At 42.6% G+C, this 21,289-nt stretch overlaps 1 protein-coding gene across 1 annotated transcript in view; it reads right to left on the bottom strand.

Annotated features, from left to right (window-relative positions):
* Positions 1–4,746: 4,746 nt before the first annotated feature.
* The window catches only part of DUSP10 (dual specificity phosphatase 10), a 38,288-nt gene continuing 21,745 nt past the window's right edge, over positions 4,747–21,289 (bottom strand). Inside the window, exons 3-4 of the mRNA XM_066237887.1 lie at positions 9,163–9,534; positions 4,747–6,016 (exon numbers count right to left, since the gene is read on the bottom strand). Of these exons, the coding sequence (XP_066093984.1) occupies positions 5,751–6,016; positions 9,163–9,534 (638 nt within the window). The 3' untranslated portion in view covers positions 4,747–5,750. The remainder of the gene's footprint in view (positions 6,017–9,162; positions 9,535–21,289) is intronic.

Below are 21,289 nucleotides of genomic sequence, written 5' to 3'. Positions count from 1 at the left end.
ATCCCAACCCCCTACTATCCAAAACAAGGAAAGACAGATTTAAGTTAGGCAAAGACAAAAAAAAAAAAAAAAGAGAGAGAGAGAGAGATCTTTGGGGTACTCTAAGGCTTAGTTCCCAAGGGAAAGAAGCTTCTGCTAGGAGACCCAGCAATGGATCCATTAAACTGGAAGTTAAAACTGCCTGTTGGCTACTTTGGGCTTTGTATGCTAATGAACCCACACACAATGAAGGGGGTGATATGCTAGCTGGGGTAATAGTGACCATCAAGGTGGAATTCCTTTACTACCACATCAGAGGAGAAAGAAGTATGTCTGAACAAAGGAAACCTCACATATAGTCATATCCCTCAAACTGGGTGGGTTAAAACAGCATGAATTTATTCTCTTACTATCTGGAAACTAGAGACCCAAAGTCAAGATGTTAGCTTTCCTTTTGGAGGCTCTGAGGGCGAAGCTGTCCGCGCCTCTCCTAACTTCTGGTGTCCTTGGCTTGTAGCTACATCACTCTGATCTCTGCCTTCCTCATCACATGGCCGCCATCCCTTTGTGTGTGTCCATTATTTCCTTTTTCTTCAAGGACACCAGTAATTGGAGAAGACCCATCCTACTCCAATATGACCTCTTTAAAAACTTCATTACATCTTCAAAAATCCTGTTTCCACATAAGATCACAGTTACAAGGTCTGGGGTATCAAATTTCAAAAATATCCTTTTTGTGGCAAACGTGCATCAATCTATACAGGTATTGATTGACTTACGACCTATGCAACTTACGACCATTCGACTTTATGACCACAATCGCTAGCCACGACTGCTCTGCATCTGGCAGCGCAAGCGTTGCTCAGCTGGGCGAACGGCAGTGCAGACCAGCTTCCGGCAGCACTACCATCTCCGCGTGCACAAAGAAAATTATGATATATAACAATAATGAAAGAAAATTATGATAAAATATGACTTAAAGATTTTTATAACATCATTTCACAGTACTGTACATATAGCCTACTCAACTTACGACCAAATCGTGTTACAACCGGTCTGTCGGAACCAATCGCGGTCGTAAGTCGAGCACTAGCTGTAATATGCTCATATTTCATGTACTTCAATTATAGGTTATCAAAGGGAGAGTGGATCTCAACTAAAAGGAGATTAAACATCACCCAAGAATGGACAGAGGAACACATGGGCTGTGTCTTCTCTTGGAGAGACTGTGTTTTTAACCATAGAAGTGATAGTTGCATCTTATTAGGTGGAAACATCATTTCTTAGTGTCTGTTTGGAAGTAATGGATGGCTCAAAGAAGTGTAGGCAGATGCCAAGTTGGCAGGGATGGACTGTGGTGCTTTGGTACAGTCTCAACTCAGTTAAATCAGAAACTAGATTTTGCAGAATTCCCCTTCCTGTTTCACACTGGGCTAAGATTAGCCTTAAGAGAACTTTGCATGAGAGGTGGCAGGCCCACGCGAAGCGGCTGCTATTCTACTCTGCACTGGGCACCAGGCACTGTCACAGCTATGCACCTGTTCCTTGACCTGGTGGCTCACCTTGACTTAGGGCTACAGCTTTGACTGCAGCTCTTAGAATTCCATCCAGAACTCCTCCCTCAATTTCACAAGTCTTGTCCCAAGTCCATGTTCAGCTCCATGGCAAAGGGCATGAGATCCTTCCCCAGAGTTACCCGATCGAGGAGGTTGGTAACAGGCAGACATGGGCTCTAACTTTTCCTCCTAATTCCATTTTCTTGCCCTCCTCCACTTCGTACCCAGCTTTCCCGTTAGCCCTGTGCTGACCTTTATAGATTCCAGCCCATCATCACATGAAGGCAACATCCTTCCATAATCATGACTCCTCTGCATCCCACAGTTGCCTTGTCCCTCATTCTATATGTCTTGGTGTTTCCACTTCTGATCGAATTCTGCTACGTGTGTTGCGCATCACTGACAAAGGCTGTCACAGAGGACATCAGGAACCACAGAAAGCACTGGCATTCAGTGTGCCACCTCCACAAAGGCAGGCACTTTTTCTAAATACTGTATCATCACCTATCTTTACCAGTCATTTTTGACCCGCTCTTCCAACTACATCCGTACATAACAACTGTCGCCAATTAGATCTTGAAAGCAAACATCAACCCATCCTTCCTGAGGTTGGACATCCCGTATTTGGGGGAAAAAAATAAATGTAATGTGTGGTAGCTTATTTATAAGTTTGTTCACAAACAAGATGGTAATCAGATTGCTTGATATCTATTCAATTTGGCTTGCCAGACTCCTTACCTTCCAGAAGATTAGAGAGCGATTTACTAGCATTCTATCTTAGTCAATTTCTCAAGTGTGATCCAGACCCTAGCTCTTTGCTCTGATACAGTTTTTTTGTTTTACTATCAACTCTCATTTTTCTCCTGTTTCCCATGTGTTCATTTTCTCCTATTACCCTTTCGAAAGGTCATCTTTCCTCATTTTGCTATCAACAGAAAATGTGATTGCTGGGCTGTGTATATTTCGTCCTTTACACATGTAACCTTCCCTTCCTGTCCTTATTCAAAAGCAGCTAGTACAAGCTTTTTCGTGAAATGTGAACTTCATATGCTGGGTAACATGCATTCATCACAAAGGTATTAACTGCTGAAATAAATTCATACAAAAAAGCTGTAGCTGCTATTCTGCTCAACTTAAGGTAATAATGCCTTCTGTATCTGTTTTTTCAATTAGATATAATTTTATTCTATTATGTCCTTAAAGTCATTCAGCATGAAACAAGCCTCATTGGACCCAAGAATGACACAGGTATTGGTCAGAAAATCAGCCTTTTCAGGAAAGTAATACTCAATTAGTTCCCAGCTCAGCCCTAAAGCTCCCAGGCACTGAGGCAGGCTCTGGGAGCCTAGTTTCTAGAACAATGTCTCAGTTAATCCGTATTCTTTTCATGAAATGGTTAAAATTCCTCCTGAAGAAATGGAGGCTAAGTGACTCAAAACAGATTAGCAGAGAGGACCTGAGGCTCTCAGAAACCTGGTATGCTGGCTGGCAGGATTCCTGTCTGCCCCGGAACCATCTTTCTCTCCAAATCATAAGGTTTGAAAAACATAAATCATTTTCATGTAGTTAAAAAAGAGAAACTGGCCCTGGCCGGTTGGCTCAGCGGTAGAGCGTCGGCCTAGCATGCGGAGGACCCGGGTTCGGTTCCTGGCCAGGGCACACAGGAGAAGCTCCCATTTGCTTCTCCACCCCTCCGCCGTGCTTTCCTCTCTGTCTCTCTCTTCCCCTCCTGCAGCCAAGGCTCCATTGGAGCAAAGATGGCCCGGGCGCTGGGGATGGCTCTGTGGCCTCTGCCTCAGGCGCTAGAGTGGCTCTGGTCGCAACATGGCGACGCCCAGGATGGGCAGAGCATCGCCCCCTGGTGGGCAGAGCATCGCCCCTGGTGGGCGTGCCGGGTGGATCCCGGTCGGGCACATGCGGGAGTCTGTCTGACTGTCTCTCCCTGTTTCCAGCTTCAGAAAAATGAAAAAAAAAAAAGAGAAACTGTATTGATTTTTGTTTGTTTTGTGTTTTAAAAGAAAAAGAAACAAAGGAAGGGACTCAGTTGTACATTCTATCAGAAATTTAACATTGGGACTTAGAATCAACAAAAACAAGTCTAGTGAATCATCACGGTTAAATCACTAATTATAGATCGACCAGACTTCTTCAATATGTCCCGCCAACAATTAATAGTCTGAAGAATACAAAACACCGTATGAGAGATTTATTTTTCACTTAACACTTTGTTGTAAATGTGAATAATTGTTCATTCCTATTAACTTACGTCTCCACTTTTCTAATAAGAGAAAAGGTCAAGTTACTTCTAGTAGAAATGCTATTTTCTTAAAAATGTCAAAAATATTTTAACATCTGTAAGCACACGTTCACAAAACGATGTCCAATGGAGTCCCACAGACTTGGACACCCCAGAGATTTTCAACTCTGGTACCCTAGGCACGTTTCAGTTTGCTGTGAATTTTCCCTGAGGTCAAATCCCTCTACATAGCTATTTTCATAAACCGTAGGAAACATTTGGACTGTGTTCCTCCCCTACGCCCACCTGCACTCATCTATGGATTGGGAACCCATGGAACACAGCCATGTATTAACCCAATGGGATTGGGACGCTGCCCCTGATGCAGCTGACTTCAGTTAGCTGGCTAAAGAGTGGGAAATAGAAATTTGCTGTAGTGCACAGTTCTGACAAATGTCACTAAAAATGTCAAGTGAGCAAGTGGCACGGAGAGGTGGGGGTGACCATCAGGAATCTTAAATGGTAGACTGGCACACATATTTATCAACCACTAGGGAGGTCATCGGATTCTCACCAATCTGTCAGTGAACTGACTGATCACCAAAACACAAAGGCTGGACAGAAACCTCTCATTCCTGTAACGTGACTTTACCTGAAGCTTCCCCTACTGAAGAGGAATTACACATGCAGAAGAAGATGCAGAGCAGTGAGATCAGAGGGGGACACTGAGAAGATCCTCACTGCACCTACTGTGCTTCCTTGTTCCTTCTCCCTGCATCACACTGAGAATAGAGATCACCTATACCTCCCTACTACTTTCCCCCATAAAAATGTGTGTTTATTTTTGGTTATGTGACATCCACAAATCACTGGAGGTAAGAGATGCTGAACCTTGAGTTAAGGAAAAGAGGAGGAGACAAGACACATCCTAAGATGAGTTTCATTTATATAATGAAAATAAATTTTTACACAATCAACAGAAACACACTTAGTTTGTATTTTTTTGCGAAAAATATTTTTAAATAAGTTTTTCTTTTTTTTTTTTCTTTTTCTTTTTTTTTTACATTCTGATATACATACGTAACAAGATTTATCAAGGTTCATGGCACAGTAACCAGAGTCAATTCCCCCCCCCCCAAAAAAAAAAAATTGAACAAAAGAAAAAGGTGGGAAGGAAAGTAATTGGTTTAATTCCTTTTCTTCTCCAAGCTGGCAAATCTGCACTATTTGCCTACCATTTGGCTGCCAGCTCTAACTCGCTTGCACACTCAAGACACCCTAGTATTGCACAGTAAAGGCATATGGTAGAATGGTCAGTTCCTTGCTATTTTAAAAAAAAATCTCTTAATCCCAGAGAGGGGAAAAATATAATAATTCAGAGTATGAAACACACAAAATCAACAGTATCCTTTGTCTCTTTCAAGAATGCAAGAATGTGAAGGGATCTTAGACCACTTAAACTGCCCTGACTTTGCTCAGCACTAGTGAGCAGGCCAGAGCTGGGTTTGTTTGGGTTTCTGTTTTTGTCCATGAATGGCCCAGGAAGATCCTGGGTCTTTATGATTCAAAGTTTCTTCTCCTTACTTTTAGTTCTTTTTAATTGGTTTAGAGTGTAGTATATTCGGTCTATGAACCTGCACAGACTGTATAACCATAAACTCTATAAAAAACTTCAAAGGAAAAGGGGAAGAAACAAGTTTTATTATATGTTTATTGTTGGCTTAAAAAAACACAAAACTTCTTTAATATCCCTGCTTTATCAGTTCTTGGGAAGTAAATCTCAATGGGCATCAAAAGTTAAATCTGTCTCACACTTGTTAAAAATAAAAAGTTTTTAAACGAGTTTGTTTCCATTCACAAACTTTACCCCCATCTAAAAAAAAAGAAAAGAAAAAAAAAAGAAAAAGCAAAGAAAGAATTCATCTCCTTTTTCTTTGTCTCCTAATGGAGAACAGTCACCTTTCTTGTCCAGGTTGCTCTCACACAACTGTTTCCACGCCCATCAGCTTTGGTGTAAGGATTCGTGGTGTCACCCCGTTGTTTAGGTCTTCCTCAAACTCCAGCAACTGCCCCATGAAGTTGAGGTTTGGGGAAATAATTGGTCGTTTGCCTTTGACAAATTTGTAAGCATCAGTCATGGTCATCCGAGTGTGCTTCATCAAGTAGGCGATGACGATGGTGGCGGAGCGGGACACCCCGGCCTGGCAGTGGATGAGGAGCCCCTTCCCACACTGGTGAGCTTCCTCTGCAGAAAGGGAGCAAGGCAAGTGGTAAAGGGAAGGACACAGAGGGATGGAAAGAGTGAATTAACTCTGATCTGGACTTGACCAAGTCGTATTTTATAGGGAAAGAATAAATTTAAATGGTTTTAAACCCAAGTATAATTTACTAGTTCATTGTGTATGTTTATGTCACAACCTCTGGAACTGGCTAAAAGCAATCTTGGCATAAGTAAGAAGCTGTGTTTCTATATTTAAGGAGACGAGTAGGTGAAGGAATTATTCATAGTAGCAGTTCACTTGACAGGTGATGGCAGCCAACCGCAGCAAGAGCCACAACACAATTAATTTCCATGTTAAGCAAGCTCCTAAGTAGACCCCTCTGATTAAGGATCTTAACTCTAATTAGCAGACTGTGTGGCTTATCAAAACTAGGGTTATTCACAATGTCTCTCCTACCTATTGTGATAGAAAACCAGTTCTTTCCTTATGCTATAAACCACTCTATACAGGAACTGGTATTAAACTAAGAATTTCAGTCTTACTAAACTCATACTCAACTAGAAAGTTACTATCTTCAGCTTCTTACCAAGAAACCCTATTGCAAAGTCAGCTGAAGACTTGTGGTCCCCAGGCAGAGGTGTCACCCATGTCTGAACTGTTAGCCCCTCTACATCTGTACGTGCTATTGCCACATGGCAATGACTAGAAAGATGGAGGAATTTCAGCAATGGCTCAGGACCCAGAGAAACTGGAAAAGGCAATGGTTTATATGTTTCAGATATATAAAAAGCTCAGGAGACTAGCTTGTGGGCACTACCTGAATGGATTCGTAATGACACTTTTAGACTAAAATGCATCCCCAAAAACGTGTCCCTAAAGGGATACCAGTTAGATGAAGAGTAGGAAAGGAAGGCAGGATAAGACGAGTCATGATGTAACTTAAACTACCAAGAAGAAACATGATGCAAATGCTCATCTTAAAAATCTATAGATCAGGCTTACTTCTCATAGAATAAGTATTTCAAGAGAGTACCTCCCTTCTTCGGTATCTTTTCAGCACACACTAGGTGCTGGCTGCCACACCAAGACTGGGAGGCTTGTGGGAAGGAGATGAGCTGCAAAGTACTAGGCTTAACCACTGGTCCCATTAAACACTAGATGGGTGATCTTGCAGAAGTCACACAATACCTGAGCCTCAATCCCTCCACCTGAATAATGGGAATAACATCAACTAACCAGTCTCAGGGAACATGGCAATAATATCACCCGGCTCAAAAATAAATAAACTGGTGTAGTTAAACCCTAAACCTAGACTCTTTTTAGTTTATATCAGACTCTCAGTGAATGTTACTTCTATAAGACTTGCTATGCTTTTCCTTAAAGCAAGACTATAAGCTTTCATTGTACCCAATGATATAACAGTGAAAATAAAACCGTGCCTATTCAGGCTGTGATATGAAATTGTTTTTCAGGTTAAATGCTGCTTGTTATTTTTTTTCTATCTTAAAAAGCAGGTAAGCCTAAATACCCTATAAAAAATGTGGGCACTTTGATTGGAATCCTCTTAGAGGAAGCGAATTGCATACTATTCACAAAAGGAAAACAATTTCCTAACTTCCTTCAACTGGAATTAAGTCATAAAAATTGCAGCCAATAACATCATGTATTGTACTAACCAGAAAGTTCCTCATCTACTTGGTGACAACAAATATTTCTTCCTCAGGGCTCAAGGTTTGGTTCAGATATTATTAATCAAGAATGTAAGGGACATTTGCATCCACATGTTACCAGCTAGGAATTAAACAAGCATTGTAAACACCTCTGGGCTTGTTGCAGAAAGGCCCCTGGCATTGGAGTCAAGGGCCCTGAGTTCTGGTCCCTTCTCTGACACTAAAACTTTTATGACCTTGGAGAAGTCACTTTACTTTTCTGAGTTCAGTGGCCACGTAAAATTTCCTTCCAGACTGAATACACCATGGTCCAGTACTGAAGGCACAACTGGCAAGGAGAATAGCTGACCCAAGTGGCCAGAACTGTCAACTCTATAGACCCAAATGTGCCAGACCCAAGGGCTGCTAAACCCAAGCCTTTCTTCTAACACAGGGGTACCAAACTCGAGTACGTTAGTCCTGGGACACAGGCCAGCAACAAACTGCTGCCATGTTTAAGAAAAGTACCGCTCACCCCTTTGTGGTTATAAAGGTTAGAATCACTTGAAAAAAAATTGAGTATCTGCTAGATGCCAGGTGTTACCCAAATGATAATTTGAGGCTTACAATAGTTAGAGGATATAGAAGCAGCAAAAGTTCAAGTTAGGATTAGGGTTAGGCTGGCCACTGCCTCTTTGCATAGATCAAAGCTGGCTGTTGCTAGAATTTTCCTCCTTGGGAACCTACTCAGGCTACACAATTTGGCCTTTCCTACTTCAGTGAGTGTGGGATAAACTATCTAAGGAAATCTAGTACCAACTCACTACCACTCACACTCACACCCTCTGCTACAAGAACTCAAAGCAGGTACAGGGAAAACCAACTCACTCCCCCTCCCCTGCCTCCAGTCCTCTCTGTGCAGTGATGTGAGGGGGAAAGAAGTTCATTACAGCTTTATGCCCAACTGGCACAGATTCTTGAGAAGGGACCCATCAGCAATGCTATGTGTGCCTCAACCTCATGTAAAAAGACTATATCAACTACAACTACAAATCCACTGACTTCAAGGTAATGGAGGTATGAGTGAGTTTGGAAGTAGGGTCATCATCACTATATTTTATTTCCTGCATGGTGCTGAGGTAGACCAGAAGACCACAGCACCAACTCTGGTCTCCAATTTCTTACTTTCTACCAACTCCTTTATAAAAAGCATCTTCTGGAACATATCACTGCTAACTCCTACTGCTTTTTCATTGAGAACTTGGGTGATGAGGATTTTTAGTTGAAAGGATCCCAACCAAATGGAATTACTGTTCTTTTATATTCATCCTGATGGATCCAGGACACTTGATGGGTTATGACTTAGGAGAGGACTTAGGCTGTGCCATGAAGCAGAGCCCAAGAACCGCTCAGAGCAGCTTTTTCTAAAAGCCAGACATTAATCTTGAACTTGATATCAAAGCAAAAGCCAGAGGGGAAAGGGAGGTGGAAGAGGCAAATTCCCTAAGGGAGATAGTTACCAATGAACTCAAAAGCCTCTTCAAAGTACTGCCGGAGGTTCTGCTTGTTGCTGTCAGTGGCCGGCAACCGCTTGTAGTTGAACAGTCCTTTCTCATAGTGGTAGAGGGGCAGGTGAGTGGTGACGTTGATGATGTAGCCAATGTTCAGCCGCTGCATGGTGTCCAGGTCCTGAGCATCCTGCTCGTTGCCAAGGAACAGGAAGGGCAAGATGGGCGTCAGCTCTGCGTTCTCGATGTCGGGGGTGGTGGGGATGGACTGAGGTAGCACGCTAGAGGCCGCAGACGCACCGCCCCCCACCTCCCGGCACTCTTGAAGCTGGAGGGAGTTGTCACAGAGGTTTTCATGGTTCTGCTTAAAACTGCTAAGTCCACCTGGAACATAAACACAGCAAGCAAGAATGACGACCCCTAGACCTTCCCAGCAGGCAGCAAACACTCCTTGTAGAAAGAAGTGTGCATTTTGCTGATGTATACAGACATTTTTTAAAATAAAATTTTAAAAGTGAAAGTCCATTTGGAGACTCAGGAAAAGCTTCGGAGGATATTACTGCATGACTTGGCAAATGTGCTTTTTACACAAACTGGGGCATGTTCCCCTGGAAAGAGGTCCACATGGCATCTGGCAATTTCATCAGCAGCTAATTTGATCTGCTTCAGAGAGCCATGTGCTCAGTGGCCTACATAGAACCTTGCACATTGGAACTGAGGAAGGCACCATGACCCCGGGAGGAGAATTCTGGCCAGTATTTTGGCATTGCAGGCATGTGACTTGCACCATTCATAAACTCACTGCACCCAGAATGATAACTTTGCTTCCAACATAGCAGAGTGGTCCTGAGCAGAGATCTTGGAAGAAACACTTTACCTTGGCTAGAATCCCAGTTCCACCACTTCCTGGCTCTGTCACTTGCAGAAGTTAATGTCTCTCTGCCTCAGTTCCCCTACCTGTAAAATGAGGGCCATGGCATCTATCCCTTAGTGTGACTGGGAGTCTGGAATGAGTGAACACATGCCAAGTACTTAACACAGTGCCAGGAATACAGTATAACTCAACAAGGATTTGCTGTTTTTGTGAATATTATTTATATGACTGCCCATGGGTTGTCTTTGGTCTTTGGAAAAGACCAAAATACAGGGAGGTGTAAGCTGACTTTTCATTACAATCTCTTTTTTGGTATTCTCCACATATATCGCTGACAGTTCCAACCCCAATTTCCAGTAGGCAACAAAGTGAAAGCCGCTCAGATCCGTGCACTGCCTTTCCAAGGCTTATGTGGACATGAACCCATCAGGAAACCTCTAAAATATCCGTGAATATGCCCCTCTGACCATTTCCCCATTTTTTAAATGCAGACCACCCCCTCAACCAGGGCACTTACGAGAATCTATCTTAAGGAAACCAGCCGGATATGTAAAATGTTCACTACAGCATTATCTATCTTATAGAGAAGGCCAAGTTTTAAAAAAAATGAAGGGGAAAGTTAATATAGTCATCCAATGGAATATTATGTAACCATTTAAGGTTATAAAAAAATGAAAATAAAGGAATGTTTCTCTTTGACATTAAATGAAAAGAGCCAATTCAAACATATCCACCATATATGTGATAGAAAGTTGAAGGACTATGCATAAAAGAACATTTTAATCTAAGGTAGGAAATTTATGGATCATAGTTTGCTTAAAATTTTCCTTTAATACCAGTTAGATGCATCACACATGTGGATCAGCCCCAGGATTATTATGAGGGTCAAATTATACAATATACAAATAAGGGCTATGCAATCAGACATTATTACCACCAAATTAGCTCTAATTCAAATCAAACAGAAATAGATACACTCTGGCCTTGCCTTTGAAAAGAGGAGGAAGTTGGAGAGCTCCAATAAACTGAAAGCTACCTGAAAACAACATTCACCCCCCTAGATAGGAACCTTACATGGGGCTGGACAGTTTCAGGAGGTACAGCAAGAAACAAAAGCGTGAACAGGATGTCGCTGTGTTGAAATAAGAACAGGAAGTCTATCTGTCCACTAGGTTCTGAATTTAACATGTGCCCTTCAGGTCTCATCTTTAGCAACCACAGTGGGATCCTAACCTAGGCCCAGTGTCAGGGCTGTTTATGGCCAACACACATGGCACTGGCCATCCGAACCCAGGAGGTCATATTGTCAAGTCCAGCAATGACCCCAAGAATATTCCAAAATGTAATATTAGGATCATCACACTTGTCCATAAGTGTCGAAAGAAAAACAAGAGCTATAAATTCACTGTAATTGATTCCTAGAATTAAACTCTGCTCTTACATATTATTAGTTTATTCTGCTACGAAATCATGGTGGGAAAAAAAAAGTCCATCTGGGCTCAAAGAGATGATTTTTAAAGTAGACAGAAGAAATGGAAAACCTGAGAAACTTCACTAGCAAAAACAATTAAATAAACTGGAATTGCCCACCGTCACCATCACAAGCTCCACAAAAGAGACTAAAGAGTGATTTTAAAATCGGCTCAGCTTGGCCAAGTAAACAGTTTCACACTGATTCTGTGATGGGAACCTAATTCACTTTTTTTTTCCAAAGAAGGCGGCAGTTGTTACACTTTTCCATATAAGATGAGAGAAAACAACAACAAAATGAACTCAAAAGAAGTTTCTAACGGGGTGAGGGGGAAAGAGGGAAAAAAAGAACTTCTCTCTGTTCTTATTTAGGGGCACAAGCTGTAATTTGTCTTAAAAGCAGCTAGTTAAAAAAAAAAAAAGCACGCCAGAAAACCCACACACAGAAAAAAGCAGTGTACAGCTTTTTAAAATTCTGTCTCTACTCCTCCTTTCCCAATGACATCAGCTAGAGGCTCCCCACCTGCCCAGTTGCCATAGCAGTTACACAAAGACATACAATGACATCAGTTGGCATGATATCAGCTCTTTGAGTGCAAACAATACAAGAAGAAGTACTTTGTTTAGGGCCTTTGGTGCGCCTGTGCTCTGGGGAGGCAGTGATGTAATATGCTAACAGGTGGCATGAGCCTTCCATTTGCCTAATGGGGGAAAAAGCCATGGGGGGAGGGGGAGAGAAGTTGAGACAGAGGGACAGAGAAAGATCTGAATCACAGGGGGTGCTCACATGCAAAATTCGGAATATATTGGATGTTTAAGCCATGTGGGAACTCAGTTTGGAGAATATTTGCAGACAGAGTGGATAGAAAAGGAAATAATGTGATTTAGACGTTATTGGCTGGACAAGAAAATTCTCATTGAAGAGTATGAAGAAATTGTCTCCTGTTGGAGTGCTGGTCTGCTGAGCAACTCTCTCGAGAGTTCTCACCAAGAGTTATGCACATTATATAGTGCAGGGAAAGCATTCTCTCTGGGGATACTACTTGAAGCAAAATGAACCAGTATAATCACACAGCAGTGGTTTTTAGAGAGATGTCTGTAGGGAGAGGCGCTTTTTACTCTTGGGGGTTGAAATTAAGAAGCTAGGGAGGAGGGAAAAAAAAGAGTAGGGCTAATAAGGTTTTTTCTTCCAAATTCTTTTCCCCTACCTGACCCCATCCTACTTGACTAGAGGGCAAACTTATGGCTCACTTACGGAGGGGTTGTGCTTTCTTCACATTCAGTGACAACCGAGGATTATTTCATATTTGATATGACTATATAAGAACATTCCAACATGATAATCCAACAATTGAGGCAGAGGCAGTGTGGCCTCATGGTTTGGTGCAGGGGTTAGAGGCAGACAGAGACAGACAGACAGGCAGACGCTGGCAACAACTGATTCTGCCTCATAAGAGCTGTGAGATCTGGTGTAAATCACTTTCCTTCATTAAGCCTCAGTTTACTGATCTACAGAGTGGACATATCATCTACCCACAGAATCATGGTAGGAAGCCTATATAAATATGTTGATATATAACCAGGTGCTTGATAAATAATGTCTTACCACCCCAATGTCATCATAGTCGCCCCCAGCCCCAGTTTATCCACGCACACTGCCGTGTTGGGGACCCTAAGTGCAGGGCAGTGAGGACAGACTGCTTGGGTCTGAACCCCAAACACTAGCTATGCTGTAAGTTTCTTACCTCGTGGTTCCTTCAGTTTCCCCATATATAAAACAGGGGTACTAACAGTACCCACCTCCCATTACTGTTCTGGGGATTAAACTAATTCATAAAAATAGTCCTTCGAAACATCTAGCACATATTAAAGCACATTTTTTTTAATACGTTGGGAAACTGTCATTTAAAAAATCTCAATAAAAACAAATTCTGCTTCACACACAGACTCTAAGTGATAAGCAAGCCAATGTTCTTGAGATTTTCTGCTTAAAATTTTATTTAGAAAGAAGTAGGACCCAAAGCATCTGAGCAGTTTATTCTTTTTTTTTTTAATTTAATTTAATTTTTTTTTTTCTTTACAGGGACAGAGAAAGAGAGAGAGAGGGATAGATAGGGACAGACAGACAGGAATGGAGAGAGATGAGAAGCATCAATCATCAGTTTTTCGTTGTGATACCTTAGTTGTTCATTGATTGCTTTCTCATATGTGCCTTGACCACGGGCCTTCAGCAGACCGAGTAACCCCTTGCTTGAGCCAGCGACCTTGGGTCTAAGCTGGTGAGCATTTTTTTTTTTTATTTTGCTCAAGCCAGATGAGCCCGCGCTCAAGCTGGCGACCTCGGGGTCTCGAACCTGGGTCCTCGGCATCCCAGTCCAACGCTCTATCCACTGTGCCACCTCCTGGTCAGGCGCATCTGAGCAGTTTTAAAGTTTAAATAATCTGCTCATCAACAAACATAGGACTTCATTTTGTTTGTCAAAGCTCTTCCCACTAAGGATACATGTCTTTGGAGTCCTGGTTTTTAGACTGAGTGCTTTATTTTATTTTTTAACAGGGACAGAGAGAGGGATAGATGGGGACAGACAGACAGCAATGGAGAGATGAGAAGTATCAATTATCAGTTTTTTGTTGCAACACCTTAGTTGTTCATTGATTGCTTTCTCATATGTGCCTTGACCACGGGCCTTCAACAGACCATGTAACTCCTTGCTCAAGCCAGCGACCTTGGATTCAAGCTGGTGAGATTTGCTCAAACCAGATGAGCTTGCGCTCAAGCTGGCAACCTCGAATCTCGAACCTGGGTCCTCCGCATCCCAGTCCAACGCTCTATCCACTGTGCCACCACCTGGTCAGGCAAAACTGAGTGTTTTATTTTTTAATGTCTTTTTTTTCAATTACCATTTCCAGTCAATGTTATTTAGTATCAGTTCTAGGTTACAGCATAGTGGTTAGCCAATCATATAAGATTGAGTGTTTTAAATAAAACTGCTCCTCTCCTCTCCCCTGTCCTGAGTCCCCACCAGGCTGAGTGATCTCCTCAGACACACAACTGCTCATAGTTATCAGTCAAATGTTTTCCAGGCATGAGCAACAATACTGTGGGCAACATATTTCCAACCCTTATCTTAGAACTAGCTTAGCTGCCAAAAGGAGTCTGAGCAGCAACCAAGACTACCCAGCACCCTAAACAAAGTTAGGGACATCTACAGCTCACCAGTTCTCCTACCAGGAGGACAGCAAGGTGGCAGTCCCCCTGGAGCCAGGGATCACGTTTGAGTGGGAAGCCTCTCTTTGTCGACGCTTTTTGGCTCACATTGCTGTTTTGCCTACCGCGGCCCTGGAAACAGCCTAACGTGATTCACAAGCAGTGCTCTGGGTGGCAAATGAAAAAAACCACATCCATATGCAGAATATGAAAGTAAGAGATTTCCATATTCTAAAGATGGACAGCGCTTTTGCACACAGCATTTAGGTTTCCTGCTAAGCTGGGAAGCAAGCACTTTCCCAAATTTTCAGGAAACCCTCACAGAAGGTCACTCAGGAAGTGGAATTAACAGCAAAGACATGGAAGGGACTAAAATGAAACTTCTAGATGCTGCAACAATGTTGATTACCCCTTTGTCTTTTCAAGTAAAATGGTATTTGGATGACAGCGGTTAAGAACAGAGAGATTCAAGAGTGAAGCTGCTTGAGTTTAAAATCCTGGCTCCTGGCCCTGGCCAGTTGTCTCAGTGGTAGTGCGTTGGCCCAGCGTGTGGATGTCCCAGGTTCAATTCCTGGTCAGGGCACACAGGAGAAGCACCCATATGCTTTTCTACCCCTCTTCCCTTTCGATTTTCTCCCTCTTTCCCTCTCTCTCTCTCTCTCTTCCCCTGCTGCAGTCATGGCTCGACTGGAACAAGTTGGCTCCAGGTGCTGAGGATGGTTCCATGGCCACTGCCTCATGCACTAAGAAAACCTCGATTGCCAAGCAACAGAGCAACACTCAGATGGTCAGAGCATTGCCCCCTAGTGGGCTTGCCAGGTGAATCCCAGTCAGGGCATATGTAGGAGTCTATCTCTCTGTCTCCCTTCCTCTCACTGAATAAATATAAATAAAATAAAATAATAAAATAAAATATATAAAAAAAATCCTGGCTCCCATCACTAACTAGCCGTGTTATCTTGGGCAAGTCATACAACATGTCTGCACCACAGTTTCTACATCTGTGATATGGAGTTGTGGCATCTAATTCTGCAGAGCTCTTAACATGGATAAAATGCTACATGAGTCAGATGTTATCAAGTGGGGACGAAGTTGGTATAATAGGAGCCTTACCGGATACTACTTTTTGGGTCCTCCATAGAAACTGGAGTACCTCAAAGCAGACAGTCAAGATTCTATTTGCACAAGGATCCTTGTAACAGAAACAAAGCTTGGATAAACTGAAGCTGATGTCAAATGTCAGGCTGTTGTCAGAGAGTTGTAAGGCTGAAACTCTCCAACAGAGGGTCAGAGTCACGTCACAGTTTTCAGGGCAGTTTTAATGGGAGAAATGTTGGAGATGCCAACTAGATCCATAAAGATTCCTTCTGCTTTTAGTTTTCCAAGAAATTGTCTCTACAGTCAATGGACAGGATGGGGCATTTCACAATAGGAGTGATTTCAAGTTCATAATCCGGTGGTATCACCTCAATTGTTTTATGATCCTGTATGTAACTTTTTTATACCTCTACATCCTCGGTTAGTTAAGATGTTCAAAGTTTTTCTCAGAGTCACTCTATAAAATCTTACTTTCAACACATACACACATACACACACACAGATGTAATTTATATACACACATATATACATATAGCTTCTTTACTCTACAACTAAACTGCACTTTTAACATTTATTTTCTCACATTTTCCTTTCTATGTAGATTCAAATTAATAGCTTTAACAAACCATGGGATTTTGTTCTTGGAGAACAGAAACATCTTATTTAAATGAATTCCTTTGTACCCAGGACTTAGGCAGATGTCACAGGAAGACAGGTGTTTTGTTGATAAGTTTGATAGCAACAGGAACTATAGGAAAGTGTTCTTGAGATAGGTGAACAATCTCTTTTTGAAAATGATTTAGAAAAATTAAAAGATCAAGTTAAAAGATCTCGCTGGTGTCTAGTTTATCTGGTGACAAATCATAGGTAGGAATTACTTCAAGAATGCCCCTCACAAAACCATCTTCCATAACTGACTAAAGGTTACTCTTGTTCTTAGATTTAATACTAGTTAATCTAACCAAGTTGTATTTCGTAATGTTTTGAAAGAAAAAAGTAAAATTCCTGAAAAGTTTACACTAGAATTTTCTTGAATTTTGAGTATATAATACAATCCTTTCATTAAATTTTCTGCTGGACAAGAACCATAATTTAGACTTTTACTGCTTACCCGAAATAGACATTGCTTCTATTATCATTGTAACTCAGACTATCTTACTTATTTTTGTTTCCCTCAGACTGCCTGTCATTCCTGCCACCCCAACAATATGATAGATAATAAAATCTAGCATTGTGGAAATAAACTAACACTTGACTATACTATATACCAAAAACTAAAAACAGTAACTTTCGCCCCTTCCTGATCATTGTATAATTTGCATTGTGGTCTCAGCTAGATTTTTGGTTCTGTATACTTCCACAACTATTTTCTTTCTTTTCTTTTTTTACAGAGACAGAGAGAGAGTCAGAGAAAGGGATAGATAGGGACAGACAGACAGGAATGGAGAGAGATGAGAAGCATCAATCATCAGTTTTTCGTTGCGACACCTTAGATGTTCATTGATTGCTTTTTCATATGTGCCTTGACCATGGGCCTTCAGCAGACCGAGTAACCCCTTGCTGGAGCCAGCGACCTTGGGTCCAAGCTGGTGAGCTTTTCTGCTCAAACCAGATGAGCCCGCGCTCAAGCTGGCGACCTCAGGGTCTCAAACCTGGGTCCTCCTCATCCCAGTCCGACACTCTATCCACTGCACCACTGCCTGGTCAGGCTCCACAACTATTTTCAATCATTAACTGGTTCTTATTTCTTAGGTTTTAAAATATATTGCTTCCTTCTTTGATGGATAAACTCTTTGTAATGCGCTCAATAGAAATGATTTTCTAAAAATCCCTGTCCAAAGATTCACCTCCAAAAAGGGAACTAAATCAAAAAGATCCAATGTTTTAGGAACGGTGGTATACAAAAATGAAGATTTAATTGTATGTCTTTCAGGATTTGGGGAGTCCAATTTAAAAGACTCTCCCCTGGCCGGCCGCACCACCCACTCCCCCAGTGAGGCAGTTGGGTACACCATATTATTGGTACAGAAAACCACGGGGATTAAATTTCAGCCTGCTGAAGGCGCTCAGTTACACACAAAAAAGGCAGCTTCTTGTTGTGACCCCATGAAGGGAGGTGTATGTCTAACGCCCCCTTCTTATCCTTTCTACTTTAAAGCTTTAATGAGTAACCAGTGTTTAGGACACAGCAAGTTTAATTTGTGTGTATTTGACTAACACAGGCAGATTGAGAGCCTCCTCCACAAGTATGTAAATACAGCCTGTTTCTTTAAATCTGTTACCTCATGTATTTACATTAGGACAGAAAGCACTGCCAGAAGCAACATCTGATGACAGTCATGTAATTTTCCACAAAGACAACAATTAAACAGCCTTGTGTCATTTGAATGGGAGCAAGATTCAAACGGGGCCATCTCAGGGTTCCCACAGTCAGGACGTCCCCTAGGTTGTGTGGAAGGCACTGCAACTGGAAGGAACAGCCTCTTCTGTCCCCTCCCCACCAGGGCCAACTTGTGGCCCTCTCTCTCTCTCCCTCCCTCCCTCCCTCTCTCATACTACAAACTCTTCAGAAGTATAAAGGGAGAAAACAAGATGGGTATAGAATACATTTGATGCTTGAACTTCCAGTGAATCCACAGAATGTCTTGAAACCTACTTTTAAAGGGTTGAAGGTGGTTTAGGAAGAATGACCAATCTCCCTTCCTCTCCCCCAAACCCACAGTTAGGCCCCTGTTAGTGCAATGAACCCATCTTTACATCCACCCTCTGCATTTAGACTCAGACGTTCTCCATGAGAACCACCTAGAAGGCAGGGCGGGCAGGGTGAAGCTCTCCATCTCTGGCCTCGCCCGGATCGGGCAGAGCAGACTTTCTGGTGAGTCCAGTTACCCCCTCCACCCCCAGTCCATGCTGAAAGGCCAGCCTGTGGATGTCACTGGGAGTTCATCTACCTCTCCACTGAGCTTCACTATCAATACAGAAATGTCAATGAAAGAAAGCAAGATTGTTTTGTTTTATACTCAATAGCACTCCGGAGTCATCCAACAAATGGCTCTCCACTAAGAAGCAGGCCTTTCAAAGTATAGGCTGGGTGTGTTGGGGGCAGAGGGCTGATGGGACGGCCAAGTTCAAGCCTGTGTTCCTGAAAGCCTGCAAGTTCAGAGTTCCTTCCGCTTTCACTCAGGCTTCACGGGACACTACACATATGTTAGCACAGGCCGGCTGATTCCCTGGGGGAGCGGCTCACCGTAAACACTCAGCTCAAGCCTCTGAGCTTCCTTACCAGACACACCAGTTATATTAACATGTATTTCACTTTTAGAAGCTCTTATCTAAGAGCAAGGCCTCTCAAATATTTTGGAGCTTGAGTGACATGCTGATGTCCCCTCCCCCTTGCCTTTTCACTTCCTCCTCACTGGTCAGGGTCCAATGGGAGGAGTCAGATGATAAATATATAAACCTACAAATAAAAAGGTAATAATGAATTATAAGGTGCCCTCCGGTTCCTGCTGTTGAGGGAGGGAACTAATTAGATCCAAGTTCAGGGCTCAGAAGGGACTGATAGGCTGGGGAAGGGTAGAGGGGAGGGAGTTCAGAACAGTGAAGGCCGAGAGAACCACACTGTGGCAAAGGTAGGACACTCGTGAGGCCTGGGATGATTCCCAGGGACCTAATTGGTGAGGCACAGTGAATGGGCAGGGGAGACAGTGACCGGAGGAGGTTATGGAAGTCTACAGAGGCCTCTTAGGCACATTATACAATTGGGATTTTACTCTAAATTCAGTGGGAGCTCCTGAATGTTCAGAAGTTCATAAAAAGTAATCAATACATGTTTGAAAGGAAAAGGGAGAGAGAGAGGGCAAAAAAAGAAGGTGTTAATTTACCAGATTGTGCAATATACCTATACTCCAAAACCCGGGCAAACTCATACTCTTTCATTTCCTGAATGTATTTTATACCTGCTATGGACTCAATTATGCTTCCCCTATTCTTATATTGAAGTGCTAACCTGCAATGTGGTGATATTTGGAGATGAAGCCTTCGAGAAATAATTGGGTTTAGATAGAGTCATGAGGGTGGGGCCCTTGTGATGAGATTAGTGCCCTTATAATAAGAGACACCCGAAAGCTTACTATCTCTTTCTTTCTACCACCTAGGACATAGGGAAGGTGGCCATCTGCCTGCCAGGAAGAGAGACCTCATCAGAACCAAACCACGCTGGCACCCTGATCCTGGACTTCCAACCCTCAGACCTGTGAGCAATAAATTTCTGTTGTTGTTTAAGCCACTCAGTCTGTTATTTTGTTATGGCATCCCAAGCCAACTAATACAGTTCCACTTTTAACTCTGATCCCCAGTATAGCTTACCTTTTAAATATATATATACATTATAATTCTTACTTTCAAAGAACCACATCAAAATCCATGAGCCAGCCCAAGTTGGTACCGTATCTTCAAGTCAAGCCAGGAATGGTCCAAGGTCAGGATGGGAATGCAGCCTAGAGGACCCACACACCCATGAGAGACATGATCATGGAACCTTCATGAACCTTCACCCTACTAGCCAGCTGCAGGCAGAGAAGCCCACTCCTTCCCCAAAGACACCTCATCAGTTACACCGTCCTGTGCGTCACTCTGGCCCGTGCCCCACTGCAGCATCTCTCTGGGCAGGAGGCTCTTTTAGCCAGAGGTTTTCTGTGTGTTTGGGAGACTACTCTATACCTTCCTTCTCTGTGCACCAGAAAGCTCAATACTGGTTCATCCACCAAGATGGATTAAGGGAAGGGGAAAGCTCCATGAGATCACCCTAGGCGGCTGCGAGGGAAGAAGGTTAGGAGAAGGAGAGCACTATAAAACACAAAGCTAATTTTTTCCCAAGAGCTCGACCCTCTTCATCACTGTTTAATTCTCTGAAGAGAGGGAAAACATTCTTTGCTTTTGGTGCAGAAGTTTAAATAATGAAGCATTGCTAAACAAACAAATAGAGGGAAGCCCAGAAAAGCTATTCATTAAACAGGCCCAACTGTACAAAAGGAAAACTGTTGCCTAACCGTCCACCCCCCTCGAGGACCGACATTTATCTTAGACTCCAAATTAAACACATCACAGCTTCACAGCAAAAGTATGTTTCCCAGTGGGATTTAAGTAGAGTCCAATTAAATAAATCTCTGGAAATATCAAGAGCAAACCTCGAGGGAGAGCATATTTCTACTGTGAAACATTCCCAGTGGAAATTACATTCACAAAAGGTCGCCTAGAAACATCCATGACAAGGAGGGGAGGAAAGGCAGGAGCAAGGGGAGGTTGCATGGGTGGCTCCGTCACTCAGTGGCATATGGAAGCATATCGCCCACAATGCTCTGTGCATCCCAGCTTGCTCTCAATAAAACCTCCACGTCCAAAGTAACAGCTTTCATGGTGATGTGTTTGCATCCAAGCCGGAGGTCAAAGGGCTACAGCTTAGGGAATTCAGAAAGTGGTAGGGGAAG

The sequence above is a fragment of the Saccopteryx bilineata genome, chromosome 1 (genome assembly GCF_036850765.1).
Source record: "Saccopteryx bilineata isolate mSacBil1 chromosome 1, mSacBil1_pri_phased_curated, whole genome shotgun sequence".
NCBI classification, from domain to species: Eukaryota; Metazoa; Chordata; class Mammalia; order Chiroptera; family Emballonuridae; genus Saccopteryx; species Saccopteryx bilineata.
The sequence above is the reverse complement of the archived record's forward strand: the minus strand, read 5'-3'. Positions and strand labels throughout refer to the sequence as shown.